Source organism: Leptonychotes weddellii, chromosome 4, assembly GCF_054177405.1.
Source record: "Leptonychotes weddellii isolate Sample4059 chromosome 4, ASM5417740v2, whole genome shotgun sequence".
NCBI lineage: Eukaryota > Metazoa > Chordata > Mammalia > Carnivora > Phocidae > Leptonychotes > Leptonychotes weddellii.
The window spans coordinates 40,334,530-40,355,472 of record NC_138372.1 but is presented as its reverse complement, the minus strand read 5'-3'; the positions used below and the strand labels follow the sequence as shown (position 1 = coordinate 40,355,472).

At 54.9% G+C, this 20,943-nt stretch overlaps 1 protein-coding gene across 1 annotated transcript in view; it reads left to right on the top strand.

The window, feature by feature from the left end:
* DHCR24 (24-dehydrocholesterol reductase) overlaps nucleotides 1-17,764 on the top strand; it is a 28,462-nt gene extending 10,698 nt beyond the window's left edge. The window contains exons 3-8 of the mRNA XM_081816863.1: nucleotides 510-659; nucleotides 2,576-2,839; nucleotides 7,603-7,746; nucleotides 13,615-13,812; nucleotides 14,115-14,293; nucleotides 15,022-17,764. Of these exons, the coding sequence (XP_081672989.1) occupies nucleotides 510-659; nucleotides 2,576-2,839; nucleotides 7,603-7,746; nucleotides 13,615-13,812; nucleotides 14,115-14,293; nucleotides 15,022-15,175 (1,089 nt within the window). The 3' untranslated portion in view covers nucleotides 15,176-17,764. The remainder of the gene's footprint in view (nucleotides 1-509; nucleotides 660-2,575; nucleotides 2,840-7,602; nucleotides 7,747-13,614; nucleotides 13,813-14,114; nucleotides 14,294-15,021) is intronic.
* The last annotated feature ends 3,179 nt before the right edge of the window (nucleotides 17,765-20,943 follow it).

Genomic DNA, 20,943 nt, shown 5'->3' with positions numbered 1-20,943 from the left:
TGGCTGCCTGCCTTTGGTTCTCAGGCAGTACCTTCTCTCTGGCGCGAAACTGTGTCCCCGTGACATGTGTCCGTAACTCCAGTTCTGCCTTGAGGAGCACACAGAATAAGTCTAGTCTGTCTCTCTTTCTGTAGGATTCATGGTCCCCAATGCCTTTCCTTCTCCAGGGGAAACACCACAGGACACGGCTTCCTGCCACCCAGGCACCCCCCCCACCCTGTTTTGTTAAGGTCCCTCTTAAGATGAGTGCGCACAGGCATTGAGGCAGGGTCTGGATAGAGGTGAGGGTGTGAGCATCCTTGACAGGCTTTTCTGCAGGTCCCCCTACCTCAGGGAAGCCCCCAGGTTCCCATACGAGCCCCTCCTTCCCTCTCCTGCTCTCCAGATCCACAGAGATGGGAAATCTACCCCAAGTGGCCAATCCTGTCACACCTCCCTTGTGCTGTGAGCAACCCCAGCTCCTGTGAAGTGCCCTTTACTCGATCCCCTCCTGACCCTGCACCCCACAGCTCTGCCTGGCTAACTCGCGTGTCTCTGCAGGGGGCTTGATCATGGGCACGGGCATCGAGTCATCATCCCACAAGTACGGCCTGTTCCAACACATCTGCACTGCCTATGAGCTGGTCCTAGCCGATGGCAGCTTTGTGCGATGCACACCGGTGAGTTCCGAGATGGGGGACTTCCCACCAGCCTGCCCTGGGCATCAAGGATCCTGGGGAGGTAGGAACCCTGAAGGTGCTTCCTTTCAAACACACCTGTTCAGTCTGGGTCTGTATCCATAATAATAACAAAGATTGATATAGCCCCTTATATGTGCTCAGATACTGTTGTAAATGCTTCATATATATTAAGCCATTTAATCCTTCAATAACTTTACGAGGTACTATTATTAGCCATATTTTAGAGATGGGAAATTAAAACACAGAGAGGCTAATAAACTTGCCCAAGATCACACAGCTAGGAAATCCCACACAACTGGGCTTCAAACCCAAATTATCAGGCTCCCAGATCCATGCCCTTAGCCATTTATTATAGCATTCTGTCTCTCTCGGGCGAGTCGGGCCCGAGCCACAGAGCTCTATGCCAGGTGTTGTGAGATGTAACTAAAAGTGGCAAGAGGTGCTGTTTTGGAGAAACAAAAGATAATTCTGCTGCCCAAAGTGGGATGCAAACATTTAAGGCATTTTACCCTAATGAGTGGGACAGGATTGAAACTTTTAACAAACTCAGATTTCTGAGCATATCTAAGAGGCCCCTAGATGGCAGGGATAGAGTCACTTTTTACAAGAAGATGTTTTAGAGAGCCACCAGGGTTCCTGGCCTCACAGAAGAGAGTCCAGGGCAGGCTGGAGAGCCCTGGTCTTAGACAAGAGAGACCCCTTTCAGGATTCACAGCAATTCAGCACGTTTTCCTAAACACTTGCTTGGGCCCTGCCTTCTGACCTGTTTATTCCCAGCAGAGAAAGGAGACAAACATTCGTGAGTGACTTCCCTTCTTCCCTGAGGCCCATTTTCCTCATCTGACAAATGCATTGTAAGGAGGAGAAAGGAGATGCCATATGTGAAACACCTAACATAGAGCTGGGTACCTGGCAGACACCTGGTTATTACTGCTGCTATCTGACAATGTGGTTAGGTGGGGGCCCAGATGGCCGACTTGTGCTGTTCCAGAGACTTCTGCCAGCCTGCTGCAGAGCTTCCCTGCCCCAGTCCCCCGCCCTCACCCCCTGCCCTCACCCCCTGCCCTCCACCACAGCCACACCAAGGGCATGCAGCATGAGCAGAGACGACAGAGGACTGTCCTCTTGGTAAAGGGCCCGACAAAGCTGGACTTTTTTAAAAGGAGCTTTGTTAGAATCAAAGAACCTGAATGAGAATGGCCAGATGAAAAGTCGGTTGTCTGTCTCTAAGACAAATACCAGAACAAGAAATGATAAGGTTAGAAGCAGATTGTGGAACCAGATGAGGTCTTCCAGGAAGAATGTTGGGTAGGGAGTTAGGCGACCTTGCCTGAATGCTGGCCTCTCTGTGCTGACTTGTGGGATGCCTGGGGAGAGCCATGTCACCTCTTAGAGCCTCACTTTCCTTACCTGTTCCCGTGGAAGTGTTAGTGCTTTCCCTGGGTTCCGGGGGGATTCCACAGCTCATGGACTAAAAAAGGCTTGTTTTAGTAATGGCCCATTTTAATGTTCCCTGCTGACCGGGACCGTCAGGAAGCTCTTTTTTTAGCCTGGCCTGGGACCCTTAGCCCTTCATCCCCCATTTTGGTTCCTTGGGCAGTGCTGGTCCTGGCCTGTTCCTGGGCAGCCTGTGGTCCCGGGGCTGTACCTGGGTGGAAGAGAGAGGCTGTGCTTTCCATGAGCATCCCTGGTACAGAGGGCAGTTGAAGCCGCAGAGGGAACACAGGCCCAGAAAGTCCTGTTTCTGAAGTTCCTGGTTAGGGTTTATACAATAAGACAGCAACAGAGCAGGAAGTAAGCTGAGGCCCTGGGTTCTTTGCACCGCTGTTCACTGTGTGCCACACTGCGGGGTCTGGGGGTGCAGGCTCTCAGCATGTGTTGACTTTGCCTTATAGTCGGAAAACTCAGACCTGTTCTACGCTGTGCCGTGGTCCTGTGGGACCCTGGGCTTCCTGGTGGCCGCCGAGATCCGCATCATCCCCGCCAAGAAGTACGTCAGGCTTCGGTTTGAGCCGGTGTGGGGCCTGGAGGCTATCTGCGACAAGTTCACCCGGGAGTCCCAGCGGCTAGAGAACCACTTCGTGGAAGGGCTGCTGTACTCCCTGGATGAGGCTGTCATCATGACGGGGGTCATGACAGACCAGGCAGAGCCCAGCAAGGTAGGCCAGGGCGTCAGCGGCTGAGGGCCAAGGCCTAGGGAGGAGGAAGGCCCAGGTGGGCTGGGGCTGAGCCTGTGCCCCCACCCTGACCCTGCCTGGCAGCCACGTTCTTTGAGGCCATGACCTCGGTCAGCCCACCCGGGGTTGGGGCCCTAGGATCTACAGTCAGAGCTGTCTCAGACAGGGATGGAAGCATCCGTTGACTCTGCCCCGAACACCTGCCAGATACATGTGTGCCTCTTGAAAGGCACACCCTTTTGCTGATCCTTACAGCAACCCCATTTTATAGATGAGGGAACTGAGGCTCTAAGAGGTCCTGTGAACTTCCACGAGATGACAGAACCAAGATTTGCAGAATGGATTTGATGCCTCAGAATCTAGATGGACACTCCTTTGATGGACGTCATTTTCAATAGCAGCTTTTTTTCTCTCATGTGAAAGGGTTTGTGTGTATGAGAGACTTGGAAACTATAAATGAGTAAAAGGAAAGAAGACCCTACCGATAAACATGACCCAAAACCAGCTCTTGCTAACCGTTGGGTATATTTATTTCCTCTCTTTTCAGGGCATACCTTAAAGTTTTTAAATTATAAAAGTAGCATCACAACGTTGAACTATATAAAGGAAAGTTAAAATGGGTCTCTTCCCCCAGGCTCACCCCCAGAGTAACCGCTTGTAACACGGTGCATGCCTCGAGGTGTGTGCACACGCGCGTGGGCGCACCCTCCTTTCCTCCCGGTGTCTCAGGATGGCGTGGAATAACTGACCTAACGCGCTGCTTCCTGATGAACATCTATCTTGCTTCAGATGTTTTGCTCTTACAAATAAGATTGCGTTGAAGATTCTCTGACATCCATCCTTGGCCTCTTGGGCAAGCACTTCCGTAGGATTGAGTCCAAATATTGGAATTCCTGACTTAAGGATTGGAGCACATTACACACCGACAGCCGCTGCCAAACAGTCCTTCAGAGCAGTGGTGCTTCTGCCCGCGTCCGGCGACCGTGTGTGACAATATGCCTTTCTCCTACGTTCTTGCCGACACTGGATACGATCACGCTTTCATTTTTGCCAATCTGATAGGGTTAAAAATAGCATCTCGTTTCCTTTTGTGGTTCTCGGGTCGCCTTTGTGGTTCGAACATCTCTTTGTATGCTTTTTTCCGTTTGTTCGTCTTCGGCTGTGATCGGCTGTGACCAGCTGTTCAAACTTGTGTTTTCCGGTTGAGTGTGATACGTGTTTCCCCACATAGTTGCATGGCCTTCAAAATTGTCATTTAATGACTGCAGAGCACTGTGTTGAGCGAATGCCCTATCATTTACTGAACCATGGCCCCGTGGTTGGAAATATAAGTTGCTTCCAGTCTTTCCTTTTTCTTTTTATTTATTTATTTATTTTTAGAGAGAGAGTGGCAAGGGGGCTCAGAGGGAGAGGGAGAGAGAGAATCTTAAGCAGGCTCCATGCCCAGCACAGAGCCCGATGCAGAGCTCCATCTCACGACGCCAGGATCATGACCTGCACCAAAACCAAGAGTCGGACGCTTAACCGACTGAACCACCCAGGCGCCCCAGTCTTTCCTGATTTTAATTAAGGTAGCCATGAACATCTTTTGTCTATAATTGGAATAATATCTTAAAGTACATCAAAGGATAAGTACTCTTAAGGCTTTTGATCTATACCAGTATACTTAAAACCTTCTAAAATTGTAAAGCACTTGGAAATCGTCTCATGCAATTCCCTCTCTAAATAGGGAAATAAGGCCCAGAGGGGACGAGATTTCTGTGAGCGCTCACGGCTAGCATGGGGCAGGTCTCTGACTCCTAGTCCAGTGTTACTTCCCCAGCCTACCAGCTTCTGTAATCCAGCAGCATTCACAGACACTGACCGAGGACCCGTCCTGGTGGGGCACCATGGTGGGTGCTGGGGGATGGGGATCCTGGAGCAGGAATGGGAACACTGGACATAGACACAAAGCCAATGTGCCGTGTCGCTCCCCAGGCCCCGTCAGTGCGGGTCACCTAGCACCTGGTCACCTGGCAAGGACATCTAGTGCAGATGTCTTCTGCCTTCTCCCAGGCATTCCCTTAGAGGCTGGCGGAGGGGCCACTCCCTGTGCTCATCCCTGGTACCTGTTTGCTGTATTAGATGCCACCTAATGTTATAATCGGGCAGCGGGGTTTGTACAGCTTTTAAAGTGTTGGGACACCGTAACCCATTCCCTTATTGCCCTAGAAGACCACGGTCTTACCGCGAGGTTCACCTGGTATCAGTGGGAGAGGGGCCAGGCCCCCAGGCTGCAGACTTTTACAAAGTGTCCTGATGCCCATCGGTAACAGGGTTCGGGGAGGAGAGTGGCAGATACTATTAGACATATGGACATCTCATTCTTCCGAACACTCCTGTTGGGCAAGCTGCTCAGGAATTTGTCCCGGGCTGTGTGGCCCTGGGATGGGCCCTCTGCAGGCCCAGAAGAGCCAGTGGGAGGAGGCAGCCCACCCTGACGTACAGGGGAGGCCCGGGGCTAGGGAGGGGCGTGCTCTCTGAGTGCTCCAGCTGGAACCGGAGCTCCTGTGGCCCTCTGGCTGCCCCAGCGGACCTATCCCTGGGAGAGACACAGTGTCCGGGTTCTTTAGCATCTCCCGGGCTTGTCTGGCCCGGAGGTTCCTACTGAGTCGAGGAGCACAGGGAGCACCCGAACCCAGGTATGCCCTGGTCTCGATTCCATCATGCAGCTGGTGTGTGGCCAGGCCACACCTGCGGTTAGATCAGGTTGCTCTGCTCCTGTTGGGTTTCACTGTCCCTTGTACCAGCAGGCAGAGGCCAGTGCACTGCGTCCTTTGCCCTGCCGCGCTAGCCGCGCTAACCACGCTAACGTGGACTTGCACAAACAGGCTCTTCAGCCCAGCGTCCTGGCACCTCGTGGCCCCCGTTTCCTGCCAGCATAGTGGCCTGCTGCACGAGGGGACACCTGCATGGGCTGGAGCGTTGCTGCCAGAGATGGGGGCCAGAGGCTCCTAGGGGAGGGGCTTGTGAGGGGGTCGGGGGCAGAGGATGGGAGAGGGCTGGGAACTGACCGCTGTGCCCGTGGGCAGGCGCCATCCCGGGCACTTTCCTTGTTGGCTTTTCTGGTTTCCACAGCCACTCCAGGGCGGGTAATAGCTCCGTTTCACCGGTGCTGAAAGCAAGGCTCAGAGTGACCTGCCCAGGACCAGCACCGTGTGTTCAAAGTAGGACAAGCGAATCCACAAACAGTGCACAGGACGATCCCATTTTTATAAATCCATGTGTATGCACAGAAAAGAAAACCTAATGAGTACACATCCGTGTTAGTAGTTACCTCGGGAGGGTGAGGCTGCAAGGTGTCTCTCTTGCCAAGTTGCATATTTCTGCAGCATGTGAGGTTCCCACAAGGCATTTACTTTGCTTTTGGAATCGGGAGAAAATAGTGATAGGTTTGTTGTTGTTTTTTTATAACGTTCACATTCCAGAGCGCACTGTTCAAGTTCCCCGCTGCCCAGCCCTGGCCTCGTGCAACGTGGGATAGGCTTGAGTCCTTGCCCTGCCCCTGGCCAGCCGTGTGGCCTCGGGCGCGCTGTTCCACCTTGATGGGTCTCAGTCTCCTCACCAGCGAGACAAACACAGCTCTGCCTTGCAAGGTCACCGAGGGGATACAGAGCAAGCACGTGAAGTGCCCGGAGCGTGTTGTTGTGATGGGTCTCGGCCATGAGCCACCCTGGGAATGCTCATCTTACCTCTGCTCCCGCCTTTATACCCCGACGGTTCCCCGGCAGCATCGTGCCTCTGCTCCGAGGCTGCTGCTCTCGGCCCCCTCCTCAGCCTGTGCTGCACCCCAGCTGGGTGCGATCTCACCTGCCCCATAAAACTCGGGGGCCTCTCCCACCCCCCAGGGAAAACGGGGTCTGACGTGGGGCCCGAGTGTCTGCGGCGTGTGGGTGTGATTTCTAATTGGCACAGAAAACCTCCCACAACGTCGATAGTTTTATTGCCGTTTTATATGCGAAGAGAGAGGCTGAGAGAGCGACCGGCCCCAGGTCACACAGCTGGTGGGTGATGGGAGCCGGGGTCTGGCCCCAGCTCTGGAGCCCGTGTTCCTTCCAGGCCGTCGCCCTGCCTCTCTCCAAAAGCACCTGCCCGGAATTCATTCCATGTGCGAGGACGCTGAGGCCCAGAGAGGCTAAGTCATGCCGGGGCCCCCCGCAGGTGGAGTCCTGAACCGTTTAGGACTGAAGACTGTCTCAATATAAGATCTAGGCATTGGAGGCCGGGGGCCTGGTGCCAGGGAAGTGTTAGGTTCGCTCTGTGAGCTTCCTCCACTGAGGGGGGCTGCCTGAGGGGAGCACGGCACCCAGAGGGTCGTGGGCCTTGGTGTCGGCCGCAAGGGAAGTGCCACGGTCAGTCAGTGCTGCTGGCCGCGGGACCCGGTGACAGGGTAGGCGGAGTGGGAGGGAGGGAGGGAAGGCGTCCCCCGCGTGGCGCTGCGTCCTTCGGCATTTGCCCCTCGGTTCTGTCCGTGAGGGGGAGGGGTGGCTGAGCTCTCCAGACCGTCGGGCACCACTTACCCTCGCTCTGCTAGAGAATGCCCGCTGTGCTCAGCCTCACCGGGCTCTCAAGAGTCTCACGGGTGGTGACGGACTCGGAACCTTTGAAAAGGCCGCAGGTGCTGAGCAGAGGCGGGTATCACCGTTACGGCCCGATGGCATCAGGCCCTCGTCTGTGGGCTGACACAGTGCCCTCTGTCATTTCAGCTGAATAGCATTGGCAACTACTACAAGCCCTGGTTCTTCAAGCACGTGGAGAACTACCTGAAGACAAAGCGGGAGGGCCTGGAGTACATCCCCCTGAGACATTACTACCACCGGCACACACGCAGCATCTTCTGGGAGCTCCAGGTGAGGCTCGGAGTCCCCAGCCGGCCGGCACTGTAGGGCCAGAGGGGCCTAGTCCCAGGGACGCAGAGCACCCGTGACGCCACAGACAGAGACACCAGAGACACCACAGTGCTGTCCTCCGGGAGGAGCAGACGGCTCTCACTTGGGCTCAGCAGCCTGTCCCAGAGCATCTGCTCCGGGCCGGGCACTTGGGAGCACACACACCCGCTCTGCCCTTGAGGAGCCGTAGCCTCACCAGGCCGACAGACCCTGGCACGGTGCGGGGCCATGGGAATGGGAAGGGGAGGCGGCTCGTTCTGCCCCAGGTCAGAGGTGGCCGTCGAGCTTGGCCTTGAAAGGTGAGCAGGGATTTGCTGTTCTGTGTGGAGGGGTGAGATGCAGTGACATTTTAAAGAGGCGCGACAGAGAAGGCCTCTGGCGGGGGGTGGAGAGGGACTTGTGCACAGGGACCTGACCACGGTGGGGTTCGGGGGGGGGGACGAGCCAGAGCATGGGTCCTCAACTGGGCTACATGGGTTCTTTTTTCTTCTAAGTCATAGAACCTAGAAATAACCACTTTAATGTGTACCATTCGGTGGTATTTAGTACATTCGTCATGTTGTACAACTTGCACCAAAGCTGCTGAGGAGACGAACAGTAATCTGGAAGCGGTAATGAAGCCACAGGAGGAGCCCCACTCACCTCCGTCAACCCCAGACGGTCGTGGGAGAGGAAATGATGCCCCTGAGGAGGCCCGCAGGGACCAGCCAGCCCCCAGCTAAGAGCCGGCAGAGGAGGACAGTGTCCAGAGAAGAGACTGGGGATGGAGGGGCTTTGCTGATGTCAGACCACGAGAACATGGAGGAGGGCTTGGGAGATGAGGGGACAGGGCCGGGTGGAGTCAGATTAGGACATGTTGCATCGTGGTAGCAGGTCACAGGGCACCTGGAGGCCGTGGTGACTAGGTTAAACCAGGCTGACAGACATGAGGTTAGACCTGACAGTCTCCTAGGAGAAGGTGGGACATCCTAACTGTGGGCCCGTCTCTCAGGCTGAATGTGATGGGGACGTGGTGAGGGGTTGGAGGAGTGGGGAGCGGAGGGCCCATCAGCGCCTGCGAGCGCGGGGCACCCCCACCTCCAAGAGAGCTCCCTCGTCAAGGCCCAGAGCGGTTGGTGGTCTGCCAAATGCAGAAGACACTGTAAGTCCCTCTTTGTCCCTGCCAAGAACAGTGTTAGGTTGTGGGAAGTGTGTTTTTGTCAGGAGCAAGAACGTTTAAGGGACAGGAAAAGAAAGAGGACCAGCAAGGGAGCCCGAGAAGAACATCAAAGAGTACACAGTAACTGCTCCGTATGTGTTAGCTGAGACGCCGAACACCACACACGCGGTACCTCAACCTTCCTAACAGCCCCAGGGTGGTGGGGCCTCATGTCTGTTCCATTCTCCAGATGGGGGGGAACTGAGGCTTAGGTTATCCAGAGTAACACAACTCAGGAAGAGATCAAGTATAGTTATCTCTTGCAGCATAATGAACTACCCCAAACTTAGAGGATTAAAACAACTGACAATTTCTTATTATTTTCTGTTCTCTCAGTTTTCTGAGGGCAGGGATTGGGGAGGGACTAATCTGGGTGACTCTGGCTCAGGGTTGCAGTCCAGTGTCATCTGGAGGCTTGCGGGGGCATGGAGGATACGTTTTCCAGAAGGTTCCCTCACACGGTTGTTAACAAGAGGCCTCCGTTCCTTGCCACGTGGGCTGCTTGAGTGTCCTCATGACAGGGCAGTGGGAGCTGTCCAGGAGAGCGACCAAGGAGGAGCCTCGAGGCCTTACGGGGCCCGTCTCCTCACACTCCGCCAGCCCCGCTGGACGCTGTCAGAGCAAGTCCAGCCCCCACTCAGGGAGGCAAATCACGCTCCACCTCTTTTGAAGAAAGGAGTAGCAAAGCATCTGTGGGTGTTTCGCTTTTTGTTTTTAATTCAAGTTAGTTAACATATAATGTAGTATTGGTTTCAGGAGTAAGAATTTGTGTGTTGTTTTTTTTTTTAACCACAGAGCTAGGATTCATGATGAGGTTTGTCTTATATTTCTGTGCCGTGAGGCGCTGGCTGTCCTTCCCGAGGTGAAAGGAAGAGTCTGGTAGGACGGGTGTCTTACGCCTGAGATTTGCGCACAGGGCATCTGGGCGGAGCACCACGGCATCCACCACAGCAGAGTTGCAGAAGCCCAGACTTCTAGAAAGAAGGGGTAATAAACAATGTCAAGTGCATGCCTTTTCCCCCTCCCCTGGGGTGAACTCCTCCTCCCTCAGGCAGCCCTCCACCCTGGTTCCTCCTTGCTGCATCCACCCTTGAATCAATCACAGGTGACCTAGGCTGATGCTGAACCTCTTGGTCCGCTCCTGTCACCCTGGGGCCAGGCCTTCCTTCACCCAGCTTCACCCAGCTCAGTTAATCAGTAATATTTGGGGTCAAGGCCAGCCACATGATCTGCAGGGCACGGTGCAAAAAGCAGGGAAAGAGTACCGTCAAAGATAGTACCGTGGTCTCTCTGAAGTTTGCTATTTAACGTTCTAAGTAAAGAAAAATTAATAATTTAAATTATTGGAACGAATTTACTGTTCATCTCTTATTAGGAGTATTTAACTCTTCATGTGTATGTGTTTCGTTCTGAGCGGACCAGTTGCACAAAACTAGCTCAATTGTGTTTATCTCCCTTCCTGGTAAATTCACATTCTCTCAATACTCCAGCGTGGCTTAGTGATGAGTAAGGAAGGACTGAAGGGAAAGAGGACTCTGGGCAGCCCCCTCTTTCCCTTCCCTTTTCTGTCCGTGTTAGTGGTTGGCTGATACAGGGAGGTAGCACCGGATAGGGTTCTTGGTGATTCGTGTTTCTTTTTAATGCCATTGCCACAGGGCCTGCATTTGGGTCTTGGGGTCCTGGCTCAGGCCAGGCCCCCTGGATCTGTTGTGGGGCCCTGCAGAGCAGAGCAGGCTGGTAGCAGACTGGACCCAGGTAAATGGCAAGGGCAGGCAGAGACTGGGGGACCAGGAGTAAAGTCAGGGACACGGGGCCTGGGGTCACTCAGAGGCAGAGGGATGAGAAGAGGAGGTCAGGGCTTACTGTTTAAAACTTGAACTTTTCTGGGGCGCCTGGGTGGCTCAGTCGGTTAAGTGTCTGCCTTCGGCTCAGGTCATGATCCCAGGGTCCTGGGATCGAGCCCCACGTCGGGCTCCCCGCTCAGCGGGAAATCTGCTTCTCCCTCTCCCACTCCCCCTGCTTGTGTTCCCTCTCTCGCTGTGTCTCTCTCTATTCAAATAAATAAAATAAAAAAAAAAAAACTTGAACTTTTCTGAGGTTGAGATTTTGGAAAAGGAATGGTTCTAGCTGATACTTTCGGCTAACAATTGACTGTTTTTAAGGCAAGAATACAAATGGCTGTTAAACATGAGAGAGATGATGGGTCTCACTCCATTAAAGCCGGGCAAAACAAAATTTCAGGAGTCACATCTTTCACCCGCAGGATGATGGCGAGGCAGAATTTTGACGACGCTGTTTGGCCTGGGGAAACAGCACTGCCTGGTGTCATTTGGGAGAGTGTGACATGGCACACACTCTTGAAATAATATCCACTAAAATGGCACACACTGAACCAGAAGTTTCCACTTCTTGGAATTTATTTTACAGACAAACGAAGGTGTAAATGGGCAAAGGCACAGGTAGAAAGGATACTCACTGGAATAGTCTGGGAATCGTCCAAGTGCTTATCCGTACAGAACTGATTCAGTCAGTTAAGGTCCATCCACACAGGAGGGCAGTGTAAAGGGCCAGATGCTAGTTTGGGTTCTGTGGACCATGAGGTCTCTCTAGAGGCCGATCTGCCCTCACAGTCTGAAAGCCCCCACAGACAGTACGTAAACACATGGGCATGGTTGTGTCCCAGTAGAGCTTTATTTGTGGGCCAGATTTGTCCGAGGAGCCATAGTTTGTGGGTCCCCGCGGGGCAGTGGTAGCCCCCCGAGCAAGCGCGCGCTGGCCGGCTGCGCACGAGGCACAGGGGGAGGGAGAAGCACGAGGCTGTCAGACACTGTCTGTGAGCTGTTGGCTTGTACGCCCGTCCGCGTGTCTGCGCATCAGGTGTCTCTAGAAAGGGACACAGATCCTTCCTAACAGTGGCTGCCTTTGGGGAGGGGACAGAAGTCGGGTTGGGGAAGAATGAAGTGGGGTCAGGACTAGGGGGGAAATGGGGTGAGGACATGAAAGGAGGCCTAACCTTTGGATGGCTGGGATTTCTGCTGTGGGCATGTGTGACTTTTCCAAAAACAAGCGAGGAAACAATAAAAGCCAAGCCACACATTGTTCTCCGGTCATGTGCTAGCGTCACTGTTGATGCCAGGATCTAAGAGCCGAGTAGAGCTGGGTGCAGATGGGTCCCTCCCTCGTAGGAGTGGGCTGCCAGTCGGAGAGCTGGCTCCAGGGCAGAGAGGGAGGGTCACTCGGCTTCCAAAGCTTAGCACCCAGGTTCCTTTGGGAAGCCACCCCTGACCCCGAGTCTGATGTGGGCCCTGCGTCATTTTGTCCCAGCTCTTCCCACACTGTAGTCTTCTGGCCTGTCTCTTTGACTGGAGGACAGGGATAGGGACCATGTCTCGTTTATCTTGCTATCCCCAGCACCCAGCGTGGAACCTCATACCTGACCTCATAGGCACCTCATAATTGTTTAATGAATAAAGGAATGTCCTTGGGGGCACCTGGGTGGCTCAGTCGGTTGACCCTTGATTTCGTCTGACCCTTGATTTCGGCTCGTGCCCTGGTCTCGGTGTTGTCAGATGGAGCCTCACATCCAGCTCCGTGCTCAGCGCAGAATCTGCTTGTCTCTCTCCCTCTGCTCTTCCCCCAGTTCATGCGCAGGTACTCGCTCCAAGAATGCTACCCCATTCTTGAAGCCAAGGACATTGCTTTACATTCGGGAAGACAGGCTTGGAGCAAGGGAGGAAGATAGTGAGTGGAGGGAGGCCAGAGTCTCGGCTGTTGGGACCAGGCAGGATGGTGAGCTGGTGAGCTGGTGGGCGGCATGGGGTATTGTCGGAAGCAGTGCTGAGGGAGGGGGGCTCCTCCCCGGTGGTGGGTTGAGCATGGAAGAAGAAGAGCAGCCTCTGCTCGGGAGGGTCTCCAGGGAGGCTGAGTTGGGGGAGGCAGGCAAGGTAGCGCTGTGAAGGGCCACAGGCACGAGAAGAGAAGTGGCTAATTCTGCCTAGGGTTGGAGGTTAGCCGTCAGGCTTGGCCTTGAAAGATGACAGAGAATTTGCTCTTGTGCGTGGAGGGGTGGGGAGCAGTAACATTTTAAATAGGAGTCTGAGAAGGCCTCTCAGGAGACGCTGTGAACCAGTGGGCTCATGGATGACCCTGAGCCAGACCTTGCCCACCCTGGTGAGAGCGGCCCCTGGCTATGTGACATTGGGGAAATTGCTTAAGCTCTCTGATGATCTTCTCATTCAGTGACATTTTCTCGACCATTTACAAAATGCCGTCTGTGTGCCAGCCACTCGGACCTCAACGACAGCAATTATAGTTATCTTATTTTGCTCCCGGCACTGGGCTGTGTGCCTTCTAGTTGGTATCTCATTATTCCCTCAAATCCTGTTTTACAGATAAGGAAACTAAGCTCAAAGAGGTTAAGTAACTAGCCCAAGGTCATTGCAGCAGGTAAATGCCAGAGCTGAGACTCAAACCCAGACCCAGCTGGGCGAACCGTGGGTACCACCGTTCCCCTCCAGACAGGAGGAGTGGGCCCTGCCATACGGAACGCTGAACGAGGACCTGGCCCCTGGCCCATGGAGATCCTCGGCCCTGTTGGCCCCTTCTCTCCATCGCCAACCTTTGTCTTTCAGGACATCATCCCCTTTGGCAACAACCCCATCTTCCGCTACCTCTTTGGTTGGATGGTGCCTCCCAAGATCTCCCTCCTGAAGCTGACCCAGGGCGAGACCCTGCGCAAGCTGTACGAGCAGCACCACGTGGTGCAGGACATGCTGGTGCCCATGAAGTGCCTGTCGCAGGCAGTGCACACCTTCCACAACGACATCCATGTGAGCCGGGGACGGCACCCTCTGGGCCTCAGTGTTCCCAGCTGTAAAATGGGCCTGCTCCGTGATGGCCCTGAGAGGAGAGAAGGCATGGGGGCTGCTGCTGAGCACCTCTGTGAACTGTTCACGTTTGTGCCCTCTAACGTGGCAGAGTGGAGGCGCTGTTGGCCATAGCCTCGGGGATCGGGAGCAGAGCTGTGGGCAGCCAGAGAGAGGGGTCTCTGGGTGGGGGTGGAGTGGGCCTGCCATGAGCCTGGCACCTGTTGGAGAAAAAACACCAACGCCCCTCTCCCTGGTCCACCCAGGTCTACCCCATCTGGCTGTGCCCGTTCATCCTGCCCAGCCAGCCGGGCCTGGTGCACCCCAAGGGAGATGAGGCCGAGCTCTATGTTGACATTGGAGCATATGGGGAGCCACGCGTGAAGCACTTTGAAGCTAGGTCGTGCATGCGGCAGTTGGAGAAGTTCGTCCGAAGCGTGCATGGGTGAGTGGCCCAGAGCGTGGCACGCTTTCTCCGGCCGCCAGCCCCAGGGTGCTGCTGCTGGGGGTGTAGAGTAAGGTCAAGGTGGCCAGCCCCGAGCCAGCCCCACTGGTTGCCGAGGGAGTGTGGAGCCGTAGTGGCCTCTGGTTTGGAAAGTACCTTGAGAAAGTCTGGAGGTGGGATTTCTCACCCCTCTTCCTCACAGCCCTCCCATGAGCACACCAGCATCCCCCAGGTGCTCGGGCCAGAGCCCCGGGATCACCCTGCGCCGCTCCCCAGAGCAGATGGTGGTGTGGTTTTAGATAGGTTCCGGGCTGCTACTCGGGGTTGGAGGAGCTCAGCGAAGGAGGGAGGGATTCGTGACTGAAAGCCGCACAGAGGCCCAGGACAGCGTAGCTCAGAAACCAGCCTCGAACAAACCCTTGAGGTATTTAATACATGGACACATCTCAGAATAGTTACGCTGATTGAAAAAACCAGGAAAAAGGAGTACTGTATGATTCCAGGTATACGAAAGTCCCGAATCCACAGTGACAGAAAGCTGAGCCGCCTGGGTGGTGGAGGGCAACGGACGACATGGGGCCATGATCAAAGTTTGGGGGGTGATGGATGTGGGGGCAAGTGTAAACGAGAAATCCTCCACGAGCGCTTCCTGCGGCTCATCGGGGACACAGCCGGGGCCTCTCGGGTCCCTTCCCCTCCCCTCAGCCTCCCCGTCCTGTGCTTCCCAGGTTCCAGATGCTGTATGCCGACTGCTACATGAGCCGGGAGGAGTTCTGGGAGATGTTCGACGGCTCCCTGTACCACAGGCTGCGGGAGCGGCTCGGTTGCCAGGACGCCTTCCCTGAGGTGTACGACAAGATCTGCAAGGCCGCCAGGCACTGAGCGTGGGCCCGCCCGGAAAGAGACAGACATGTGGGTGGGCCCTGTCCCCAGGTCCAGGAGGCATCTTCTCTTCACTCAAGCTTGACTGCTCTCCCAGATCCACGCTTCCAGAAAGAACCCCCTCCAGAAATCCCACGCAGACTGCCCCGATGGCTAGCTCTGGCTCCCAGAGGCAGCCGAGTGGAGGGCAAAGGATGTGGGCTCTGGAGTCAGACGTACCTGAGTCCCGTTCCCAGTTCAGCCCCTCGTGAGCTGTGTGACTCTGGGCGAGTCACTCAGCCCTTCCGGACCCAGCTGTCCACCTGGTGAAGGGGGTCACAGTGCCTGCCCGCAGGCCATGGGCATCGGGGTCCGGTGGCGGTCTGGCGGCAGGTGCTGAGGGCCGTAGCTGGGCTGACTCTGGCTTCCCGCTCAGCGCCGAGTCCAGGAAGGCCCCGCGTGAGGTCACCTGGGCGCAGTTCTGGCTGGAAGGGTGAGGGGATGTTCCAGCGTCGCACCCGCCATTGCTTCAGTCGGCCAGACTCACCCCTCACAGACAGACGGAAGGAAGGTTCCTCTCCCTCCCCAGGGTCTCCGGAGGGCAACAGATGGGGCAGGCAGGCCCGGGACGCGCTGTGCCAAAGCCAGGTCCCAGTCCAAAGTTCCCTGTGCCGTCCTTGGTGACGCCCTGCCCCTTCCTCCTTCCGGCCCACCGCAGCCATCACCCACGTCTCAGAGAGGACCGTGTCCTCGAAGACACTTCATGGCTGCCTCCTGTCCCAGCCCAGGCGGTGTGGCTCCCGCTCTGACCTAGGGCCGGAGCACCTGCGCCCATCCTTGGCTCCCCGACCCTCCGTGCCTCTTTTGGGCCCCAGAGCCTACCTAGTCACGGGGGGCGGGGGCTGCATCTACACTGCTCTGCGGCCTGGGGTGGGGGGTGGGGGGGTGGACCCCACCAAGCAGGAAGATGGAGGTTCAGTGCGGAGTCTCGCTGTGGGGCCCCAAGGAAAGACCATCAGCTTGATTTCTCCAACCACTCCTCCCTTCGTTCGCCCCCGCCCATAGCTGTAGTTAATTTCAGTGCCTTACAAATCCTAAGCTCAGAGAAAATTAGCCCCGTTTCCCTTCCAGAAGGAAAGGAGCCTCCCTAGGTCCTTCCTGACTTGTTAAAAGCCTGGTTGGTTATGCAACTCCATCTGAAGAACGGCCCGTCCCCAGCTGAGGACCCAGCCTCTGAGAAGGAAGCGTGTCGTGTAGGGAGCTGGGATGGAGTGAACCGTGCCAGGCAGTGACCTGCTGAAAGCAAGAGCGAGCACTGCACTAGGAGACAGGAGCTGGCTGTCAGGCCCTGCTGGCTTATCAGCAAGCCGTGTGACCGTGGGCGAGTCACCTGGCCCTGGAGCTGCGGCCCCTCACCTCCCCAGGCCTTTCCGCTGTGGGAGCGCATGACTGTCCCAGACCGTGTGCTTGCAGTGCCGCTCAAGGCCAGACCAAACCTAAACCCTCCACGTGGGCGCTGTAAGGTCCTTCCTTCAGACCAAGGCCAGCTCTCCTGTCACTCAGAGAAGCGCACCTGTGGCACGCAGGGAAGGGTCTGCGTCTTGTCACTGCAGGTTGCCAGAAGCCCGATGGAGCCAGGCTTTCCCCGGGGGGATGCTCAGCTATCCCCCTGCAGCCTCGGCACACTGCCAGGTGTCCTCGCATGGTCCCGTGAGTGCTGGGCGCGTTTGTGACCCTCAGGAGGCAAAGGCACCCCCTCCCCCTGCCCTTACCCATTTGGCCTCTGGAGGGGGCATGAGAAAACTAAGAAACCTCATTCCCCAGCTTGTCTGCAGAGCACATGAATTCTGGCCTTCGCCCTCCTGGTGGGCGCCTGCGTTTCCCGCGCGATGCTAAACTGATGATCCTACTTCTTGTGGAGGAATGGTTAGCCCGAGCAGAGGGGCCCGGCCAAGAAGGCCCTGGCGTCCCACCAGAGGGGCCTCCATCCTTAAGCCGCCGGGAGGGTAGCCAGAGATGCTATAGCAGCCTCTACCGCCCTTAGTCCTAGAAAAACCAAAATCCTGCCCTTCGCAGACCTCACCCGGAAACGGGGGCTCGGAAGGGAGGGTCTCGGGATCACAGCAGCCTCAGGTTTACGTTTTGCTCCCATCATATGGTGACTTGCAAGCATGGCAGGCCGCGCGACCAGCTTTTTCCCCTTAGCCAGCCCCATCCCTGTCCATCCATGTGGTGGTTTCAGGGGGAGTGAAACTTGGCACTGGGGTGAGTGTGTGTGCAAAGTAAACAATAGGCCTTTCCCCTCCAGAGCCCCGAGTTTCTTGGCTGCACGAAGGTTTTCTGTAGAATCCGAGTTGCAGCCAGTTTCTTTGGCTGGAAGGTTGCATCATTTCATTAGCTGTTACAGAAGGGGAAGGGGTGGGGGATGCGTGCAGCAGTGCATGGTGTGTGGTTTTTATTTTTCCCATGACCGCGGGGACCAAGGAGAAAGGCCCGAGTGTCCCCGAGCAGGCTCTTGCAGCCGCAAGAGCTGTGCTTGCTGTCGGACACACTTCATGTCCCCGTGGCTGCGTGGCCGCTGCTTCTATACAAATAAAAGCGTGACCTGGAGACTAGCCTTCGTCGTTTCTTGTTGGAGGCTTGGGCTCCGGCGCCGGTGGGTTCCCCCTCTGGACCATGGACAAGGACTGAAGGACGACAGGGGGGAGGGCCGGGGATCGTGGGCGCTTTTCCCCGTTTTTGGACGTCTGCCGCTGGTCGCAATGTGACCGGGCGTAGGTGTGAATGGGATGCCGCTGACCGCAGGGGGAGAGGCTAGAAGCCAGGCGACCAGTGAGAAGGGCCCCGGGGAGGGGTGACGGTAGCTCGGATCAGGGAGGGGACGACTTCTTAGGGTGTCAGACGTGGTCATCAGGAGCTGCAGTCCTGATTGTCCGCTTGGTCACTAAAATCCTTTCTTCGAGCTGCTAGAACTGCCTTCCCCAGCCTCCCTTGCACTCAGGTGTCTCTAGTCTTCAGGAGATGTGAAGAGAAGTGGGGAAGACCTCCCACATGAGGTTCTGGCACTTTCCCCTTCTTAGCTGGATGCCAGTGACAACCAGGCCATACGCTTTGGCAGGGTCACTAGTTGGAAGGAGCCCGAATCCCTGAGTAACTGCAGTACTGCTCATCACCTGAGCCCTGGCCTGGCCTATTCCAGGAGCAAGAAACAGAGCTTTGTAGCTGAGTCACTACTCCTTGGGAGTGTTCGCTAGAGCTCCTGAAGTCACCCAAGTTGGTTGTCAGGCCTAAATGAGCAGAGATAAAAGAGCTGAGTTTGGTACACATGGATATACGTGATGGACATTTTCCTAAAATATGTGTGATATGAGGGTCCCATCCTAAGGTTATTTGGGAAGAACGCTTTAGGATGTTTCCAGTCGTTCAGTCTCACAAGTCTGGATTTTTGTGAACTCTCCTTAAATGAGGAGAAATCTTTAATGTTCCTTAAAATAGAATTTGTATCTTAAGCCTTAAATGCCACATGACACACAATCTCAGATTTTTTTTTAAGATTTTATTTATTTGAGAGAGAGAGAGCGAGAGACAGAGCATGAGCTGGGGGTAGGGTCAGAGGGAGAAGCAGACTCCCCGCTGAGCAGGGAGCCCGATGCGGGGCTCGATCCCAGGAGCCCGAGATCACGACCCGAGTCGAAGGCAGACGCTCAACTGACTGAGCCACCCATGTGCCCCTCGTATTGGATCTTCATCCTGTACCAGAAGCAGGTCAGTTTACACCCCCATTTTACAGGTGAGAAAGTGAGGCTCAAGGAAGGTCAAGTGATTTGCCTGAAGGCCACATGGACGCTATTAACAAATTAAACAAGGACGCAGAGCTGTATCTCATCTTACAGCACAGAAGTAGGGAATGAGCCTCAGCACCAGCTGAGACAGTCGCTCCAGCTCTGGAAGCAGTGAAATGAGCCCCCGTGGCTGGGCCTCACCTGTAGTGGGAGGTCAGAGTTCATGGCATGATCTGCGGAGAAGGGAGGCAGGGAGGGTTCGGCTCTGACTCGGGGCTTTTCCTTCCACCGGAGCCGCTCCTGTCTAAACAGACCCTCAGTCCACACACACAGTGTCCACACGTTGGCATTCATGCCAGAGTAGCAACAGTTGGTTTTCCAAACTTGGCTTAGTAGTGTGAAAAATCACACTACGCAAGTTAAATGTGGATGTATTTTTAAACTAGGCTTCCTAGTCCTGTCTTCGTGATTAAATGGTCTAACAGGTTTCATCTTGCATGACTACTCAAATTATTCAGGTGACTGCCCAGGCAGGCTGTGTTGAGAAAGAGAGTGAGGCTTTGTTGAGGTCTAGGAAGGGGTATTTCAATGGTGCTAGGGATGTGTATGTTGAAGCCCTAGTGTCCTGGTACTGGGAGGTGGGGCCTTCTGGAAGTAAGCGTGTCAGGAGGGTGGAATCCCCGTGATGGGGTTAGTGTCCTTAGAAGAAGAAACTCCAGAGATCTAGCCCTCTCTCTGATCGCTGCCATGTGAGGATACAAGATGTCCATCTGCAAACCAGGAGGAGGGCTCTTACCAGACACGGGATCTGCTGGCACCTTGATCTTGGACTTGTCAGCCTCCAGAACCGTGAGACATAAATGTTGTTTAATTCACCCAGTCTCTGGTAAGTTGTTGTAGCAGCTTGAACAGCTGACGACAGATGCTGTGAAGATTGTTGACCCAGTGGACCCAGAAATAGTTGAATCCTGCTCTGTCCATCACCTCTTCTCCCCACGGGGTTCCCTAGGGAGCAGTCCCAAGGGAATGAGTTTTTTAATGGGGCACTGCAAGGTAATAGAAAAAATATATAGTGGTCTCTGTCCCCAGTTCTTGGTACAGGGCTTCTAAAAAAACCTTTGTAATTTCCTAAGTGATGAAAGCACTAGAAACATCTTTTATTCTAATATTTGGCCTTTGACCCTGATTCCTGACTCTGAATCTAAATCCTAAATCCCTTGAAATTTCCTGGGTGATAGGAGTATCTTTTGTCCTAATGAAGCAACTCTGGGTGGGCTCCTGGTGGGCTCAGGGATGGAGCTCCAAGGGTCAAGTTAGAGAAGGTGAAACTCCCTTTAGGGCCAAAGGACCATGGCAGGGCCAGCAGCAGGGGCCAGGCTTGCTGAGGCCCAGGGCAGGCATCGAGGAGCCCATATTACAAGGATTCAGGACATGAGCTCGGAACAGGAGGGGCTTTCCCTGTCACCTGGCCTGGCTGTTGTGTCTGGGTCACTGTGGACTTGAGGTACAAGGCACTGGAGAGGGTTCCTGACAGTCAAAACCATCACCCTCGTTTACTGAGAACCTAACACAGCCAATAAAAGTCTCATCCTATTAACTAGGTTAGCTAAAGCATAAGTGCTGTGCAACCTAGGGAAACTTGTCCCTTCTCTGAGCCTGTTTCCTCTTGCAAAAGCCAGCTGTGCTTGATCGTGCTGAGGTATTAGATGACCAGCTACTTAGCTGCAACAGGACTGCCTATATGAGATGCCCACTCATTGTTATGTTACCTGTGCTCCAGATTGCAGGATGGTGCTGAGTCACAGGTCTGGTGACATGGCTTATGAAAGGCAGTTTTTGCCCTGCTCAGGGCTTCCCACAACTTGGCAGGACTTTATATTCAACTGGAAGAAACTGCTACCCTCCTAAGCAACCAGGGAGTTGCTAGATCCTGATGTGGAGGATGTCATGTGCCAGAGTGCTCACCCCAGTCTTCTGTGGACTACTGCAAGAGATTGAACTGGAATT